General features: G+C 37.4%; 1 protein-coding gene across 1 annotated transcript; it reads left to right on the forward strand.

Moving 5' to 3' along the window:
• The first annotated feature begins 5,308 nt into the window (after positions 1 to 5,308).
• LOC129776133 (microfibril-associated glycoprotein 4-like) lies at positions 5,309 to 6,704 on the forward strand. Its single transcript, XM_055781567.1, has 4 exons — positions 5,309 to 5,474; positions 5,532 to 5,777; positions 5,835 to 6,470; positions 6,537 to 6,704. The coding sequence occupies exons 1-4, from the start codon at positions 5,350 to 5,352 to the stop codon at positions 6,667 to 6,669; spliced, it is 1,140 nt and encodes a 379-aa protein (XP_055637542.1). The 5' UTR covers positions 5,309 to 5,349; the 3' UTR covers positions 6,670 to 6,704.
• Positions 6,705 to 7,054: the final 350 nt, after the last annotated feature.

Here is a 7,054-nt window from a genome sequence, read left to right on the forward strand (position 1 = left end):
AAGGTGTTTTCTGACTTTAAAGGATGAATTAAAAATTAAATTAATATATTAATATATTTCAAAAAACCAAAAATATATGCATAAAAAGGAATTAAAAAAATATATCTTTTCTTGACTCGATTATATACAGTGAACAGAAATCCTAGACTGTAAATAATCAAGTCCGCCCTGTACATGCTGCCGAAAGTAAACGAGCAAAGGGTCTACTTTGGCCCAGTTTAAGGCCGTAATCCTCCGAATTTGGGACGAAATATCAGGCGGAAATCGCCGGGTTTGAATAACTTATGAAGTTGGTCAAAAATGTTAAAGGCGGTGTTATTCCGAAACATATAAAAGTTAAACCTTTCATTGAAAACAATAACCAATGAAATCTGAATATCTTATGTAAAATAATCGAAATTTGAATTTGTATGAAAATATATTCGACACGGTTCTTATATCAAGATAGACTCCAAACAGCATAACTGGGTTGTAGTTTTCTTCGGCAGCCAAAAGCTTGTGATGCTTCAGAAGTTAAATTTTTTTATTGCAACAAGGACCGTCAACCAGGAAGTATGAGTAAATGAGTGATATCTGCTTCCTCCGCGGATTTGCCATCGTGCCATTGGGGAACAAAGATCATGATATGGCATGTCGCCAAAAACGTGCAAATGGTACCCACGGACAAGAACTCTCCCAACACGCCAAAGCTCCGCCAAATCGAGAAATTTTGGGCCATCATAAAGCGAAACCGGAAGAAGACAAACAACTGTTGGATGCGAAAGAGAGAGATTAGGCAAACTGGTGTTCTGTGGCGATTAAAATGGACGACGTGGCTGCTGAATTAATTTTTTTATGAAGAAAATAATCTATTTTCACCCATTCTTCTTTGACTGAATTTTGATCGTAGCACACTCTATATACTGTTGGATATGTAACAAAGAACATATAACAAAACTTTGCTATTTTGAACCCTTGAAAGCATATGAGCCTTGGAAAGAGATTGAGAGAAATTATTTCAAATGAATAGAAGAGAGAACCCTGTATATAGTTGAAGTGTCGAGGAGACTGTTTCGAATGATATAATTGATAAATAATTATTTCATTGCTCTCATTTTGAGCTTGTTCTGTTAACTTCGGAATGCATCTTATATGTGACAAATTGAACAAGCTTCATAGGAAGTATCTAAACTAAATAACAATGCGATTAGGTTTTCAGTTAGGTTGGGAAGTTAAACCGGTACAGCAGTCAATGAAGACCAAATGGTTGTAAATACCTTTGCTCAATCCGCTAGATAATTCATTTAACAAGCATAAAAAATATGATAACGATAGTCGAAAAAAAATATTTCACGTGAAAACGGTGAAGAAGTACCATAAACACTCGGAACAAACAGATAGCAAATGTAAATATGCGAATTAAATACCAAAACAAATGATAGCCAGAAATATGGTTTCAAAAGAAACACCTAATTCTTGAGAACGCAGTTTTGGAAGTCATATAGTATGATTGAGGTTCCATTGAGATAACAAACGCTGTGGAATAACTGACTCACGGTGTCTTCTGTTGAATCCAGTCGAATTGCTTTTTTCGGCGAAGTGTAGAAGTTATTTATTTAGCGCGTCTGTCTTATGTCTTTTTTTTTGTATATACCATTTGACACCAAAATGAACCAGAAAGGATCAACACTTTGATCGTGTGTGTGTGTGTGTATGTGTGTGTGTGTGTGTGTGTGTTAACACTTTGATTGTGTGTGTGTGTGATCGTGTATGCCATACAAATGACCATACAAATGCCATACAAATGAAACACAACTTTCTGCATAACTCGAAAACTTATCAAGAAAATGGAGCCAAATGTAGCATATGAAGGTTTTAGGGGACAAGAAACATTTCTGTGGTGAAAATTAAAACACACATTTCAATCAAACATATTCCAACTAAACATGACAATTGAAAATTTTCGGAATACTGAAGAAAATGGGAAAATTTGCGAAAATTCAATTGCCATATGTTCTACAATTTCATAGTGACAAACGTTGTTAGTCTATTTGATGTTTGCGCTAACGAAATTGATCTTTGTTCGAAAGTGGTTGATTTTAATGTGATAAAACTCACTCCTATAGATTTTTCTATCTATTTGAATAAAAATGGATTGCCGAATTTGTTTTTTTTATCCCATTTATTTATTTAAGGCTCATTAGCATTTTAGATGTAACAGAGCCGAATTTTAATTGTGTACATGTCACATGGTTATCATATCTATAGATTTATTAGCACATTACACAGTTGTCATTCGCCAGTATTCCTTCTATACCATTACATATGATACATTCACACAGTAGCCATTTAGGCGTAAGATTATTCTTTCTGTTCTTCCATTATCCAGTTGGACCACCGGACAGCGGAGACAGTTGATTGATCATTGTTGAGTTATTTATAGAACAGCAGCCCGATGTTTGTTGCAGAGCAGAGCAGTTGTATGGATGAATCGATCTTATTTCGACCGTGGATCGATCTCCATCGCTGATGATTGTTGCGTGGACGTAGCTATTCTGTAACAACACAAAGATGGTCACAATGCGGGCCCTGAGAGTTTTGAACTAACGATCGATCGCTTACTAAGCGAACGCGCAACCAATGTGGCTACGGAGACCCCCTGCCGAATGTGTTGATAAGAGCAAAATTCAAGGAAGGAATTGTCCGATTTAGGGCTGTCTCTATTCTATCATATTTTCTGTATAAAACATTTATTCCATGTAACGGAGAAACTAGTTATTTGCAAGTGGTTGGAAAATATTGAACGAGAATTGTGTCTGATAATAATCCCCTAATAATAATATTATAATGACGAGTTTTGGTAGAAGTACTAGGAATTTTATAGTAAAAGGTAATTTTGAAGGGTAGATTAGAAGATCAATAAATGAACAGTTCTGCGATTGGCCCCATAAACGTGCGCTTAGTAAGAAAACTTGAATGTGATAACGAAAAATAAATTTTAAGCAGGACGAAGTTTGCCGGCTCAGCTAGTAGTATATAAAGCAAGTACATTCGGTTGAATTGAATTTTTTATTATCATTGGCAACACTGTATAATTGACTGAAACATTATTTTTATAACTTTTCTAATCAGCAGTCGGTTGATTTCATTCGGATTCAACAGAAAAGTAGTCCTGAATCGAACCCGAATTCATTATTATCGTTGCCCGCTTATTTCTCCAGCGCACCGGCAGTTGAATTTGGGCCCCGAAATAAAATCGACCGAATCGCCCTGGGCGACGAAAGTGAAAGTGATAGCAAACAGTTACTCTAACGTACTAAATTATGACACGGCCCCTGTAAGTACGACATATCGAACGGTGGTGATGAAAATAAAAAAAAATAACCAATTGGGAAATGTTCAACTTGACGAGAACAAGTTAAATTTTTACTTAAGAGATAAATCAAATAATTCTTCTCAATCTAAAAACATGTCGGAAGTGATGGACAAGCAATTTGAATAAACTAGTTCCACAGTCCACGTCTACAATTTGGTCGTGTCTTAGATATTCACCTCCAAAATTTACATTTTAAAATCCATACTTGCATAAATACGAACAAGCAATTTTTTTTTGACGTAGAACTACGTCTTTCAGGAAGGGCGCCAAATCAGAAAACAGGTCACGTTTTTGTGCAATAAAGTTAACGTTAATAACTATTTTCCCAGCGAACAAATTCTGATACTTTGAACACCAATGGAATCGGAAATTTTCTAAGATTCGTTTGATATACTACACAGTACAATTCACTAATGTCTAAACAGTTTAAATTAATAAAAACTGGAAGCATTCTCATTTTCCCATACATTTGTTCTGTCGATTTGTGTACATTCCCGAACAGAGCTGTCAATAACGAGCAACTGATACATTCTGCCCGTTTTCAACATATTTGGTTTAAATAAGCCATCCGTGATTTGAAAAACCACACCACTTCTCGTTTGGTGGTCATCGAAGCAACATGGTTGCCGAGCGGGAGAGGATTGTTTTCTTGTTGGGTGAAGGAAGGGTATGTAATAGAGTTTCTTTCCACAAGGGCTCTTCTCAGGGCTAGAGGCGGAAACCAAAAATAGAATAGAATGAAAACACAGATGCGTGTGCTAGCATAAAACAACGAGCGGATATCATTCATGCCTAGTGCTGATTTCACACACATACACACACAGCTCGATACAAGGAGAGGAAGCCCTCTACGACAAAGAATAGCACCATACGCAATTTTTTCTAGTGAGGATATGGAAGAGTATCCAGAATTTTGGAATATAGATATACACTGCATTTATTTAGATAAACGTATATTCCATGAAAGTATGCTATTAAATTCCAGCAGAGTAACCTTTCTGTTGCATTGTTCGATCACATCTCAAGCGGAATATAGGAACAAAATGGTTCATAGTTTGTGATCGATGTCTGAGTGGGAAGGAGGAAGTCTGATGCGAGTTGAACCAAATAAACGAGAAGTGCTGATAGCTTTCGACTCTACTCCGAATCTTTCGAGTCTACTGAAGTAATAAAAAATTAAATAGCTAAAAAGATATTACAAAAATTTAGATGCATTCTAAAATAATATCCGAAGTGATAAACAAGTGGATTGAATAATATAATTCCGTAGTTCTACGTCGAAAACTGCGGTCGTGTCCTAGATACAACCCATTACATTTTTTTCTTCTCCGGGTTTCAGAATAAAAAAAAACCTCATTCGTAAATGAAGTTAGATACTTACCAGAAGCAATATGATAAAATTAACAAATAACAAATAACAAAGTTGAGTAGAAATAATTTTCATTAGCAAGTGGCAGTATGTTTTTTGTATCGTAGCATAAATTTATAACGGAAAGGGCGAACCTTTGGTTTTTGAACACAGTAGTACTTATTCCGGAAAACTGAATTTGATGAAACACATAAAAAAATCGATACACGTTCATCAATGATACTTCGTAAAGACATGAATGATAGCCGTTGTATAATTGAATATACTGTCAAATTTGTGTGTACGTGTGTGTGTGTGCAATTCGCCGTAGAGTATTTGCACTGTTATCGCCATCTAATTCCACAATTCAGTTCTTCATGAATATCGAGAAAAATTGTGGGTCGGTGTATCCTAAGATATTGTCATATCAGCAAGGTCGGGGTATTTTTTCTTATTTAGCGTGAGAGAAACCACAATATAAGTTCCTGTTAAGTGAATCATAAGCGAGCAGAGACTTCATTCCAACCGCTAAAACGGGAAGCAAGAAACTTTGCGTGGTGGGATTCCCGCGCTGAAAACAAAAATCTTAAAAATCCCTTCAACTTATTAACCAACGATATCAGTTGCAAACAGCCGTTCGCGCAAGATGTTGCTAAAACTGATGTGTTCCTTTGCGATTATTACGGCATCCGTGCAGTGCAGTGAAAATAATGGAAGCATTGTATTTGGATACGAGTTGACCATGAGTGGATTGGACGGAGTTAATTACAAGTGAGTACCGCTCGAATATTATGCAACTATTCTGAAAAATTGTAATAAACATTCCAGTATGCAAAAACAAAACTTAGCCGCGAAGCAACATTTTCAAATGCTCAGCTCTGATATTGAAGCACTTCAGAGGACACTCGAAAATACGGAACGAATGGTAATACGACAAGCAACCATTCTGAATGATCAAGAGATTCAGTTGAAAAAAATCGGTAAAACGGTTGAATCTGTGGAAGAGATTCCTCACATCCGAAACGAGTTGGATATGCTTGCGATCAATGTTTCCCGGATGCTGAGTGACACTAGGTTTGTGATTTACTTGTCTGATATATCTCGCTGAGCAATAAAATATCCAAATTTCAGCAAAATTCATCGTGTGCAACAAACGCTTCCAACGACGGAAATGATGAATTCGTATATCCTGCAATTAGTAGCCAACCAACTGAATGCAAGCGGAACGATGCCATTGGCGCCTAAAAATTTGCCACGAACATGCGCAGATGTGCCTGAACGGCGTTCCGGAGTACGGCGGATACATCCACAACCAGGCTTCAAAGACTCCTTCGAAGCGTACTGTGATCAAGACTACGAAGGTGGCGGCTGGACGGTGATTCAAAAGCGTTACGATGGGTCAGTATTCTTCTACCGAGGGTGGAACGAGTACGAAAATGGATTCGGTGATTTGAACGGAGAGTTCTGGTTGGGATTGAAGAAGATTCATGAGTTGACATATGCGAAACATCACGAATTGCACGTTGTGATGGAAGATTTCGAGGGTGTAATGGCGGTAGCCAAGTACAACCATTTCTTGGTTGGCGGACCAGAGGAAAAATATGCACTGAACAAGTTAGGAAGTTATACAGGGGACGCCGGAGATTCACTCAGTTCTGGAGTTAAGCTGAAGTTTACTACGCTGGATATGGATAACGATACTCACGAGAAAGAAAACTGCGCGATTCTTTTCCGAGGTGCTTGGTGGTATGGTGCTTGTCACGAAAGGTAGTGTAAAAGTATACAGGTATATTTTCTTCACATTTCACGAAATTCTATTTCATCTCTCCACAGTAATCTTAATGGCTTATATGTGAAGGGAAATGTCACCGATTTTGCAACAATGATGTGTTGGAAGGCCTTCAGAGGGTATTATTACGGGTTGAAGCGTGCTACGATGATGATTCGAGGAGTTGGCGACAAATAGTATTAACGGTTCGACACTCAGGAATAAATCAATTGTATGACTGAAAGTATTGTCTATCACTATCCCCTACTGTTTATCTCAACCTATCAATCGCATTTGAATTCCACAATGAAAAAAGTTGATGGGTCTGGGCCTAGGGGCACGAACGGGATCTTGACATAGGATTGAGCTTGTGTGTATTTGAATTGAATTGCATTTGAATTGAATTTTTTCATTGTTCAAAATCTGTATCTAAGGGGGTCTTCGTAGCCACTTGGTTACGCGTTCGCTTACTAAGCGATCGATTATGAGTTCAAACTCAGGACCCTCAATTGACCATCTTTGTGTTGTTATAGAATAACTACGTCCACGCAATCATCATCAGCTATGGAAATCGATCCACGGT

The sequence above is a fragment of the Toxorhynchites rutilus genome, chromosome 3 (assembly GCF_029784135.1).
Source record: "Toxorhynchites rutilus septentrionalis strain SRP chromosome 3, ASM2978413v1, whole genome shotgun sequence".
Classification (NCBI taxonomy): domain Eukaryota; kingdom Metazoa; phylum Arthropoda; class Insecta; order Diptera; family Culicidae; genus Toxorhynchites; species Toxorhynchites rutilus.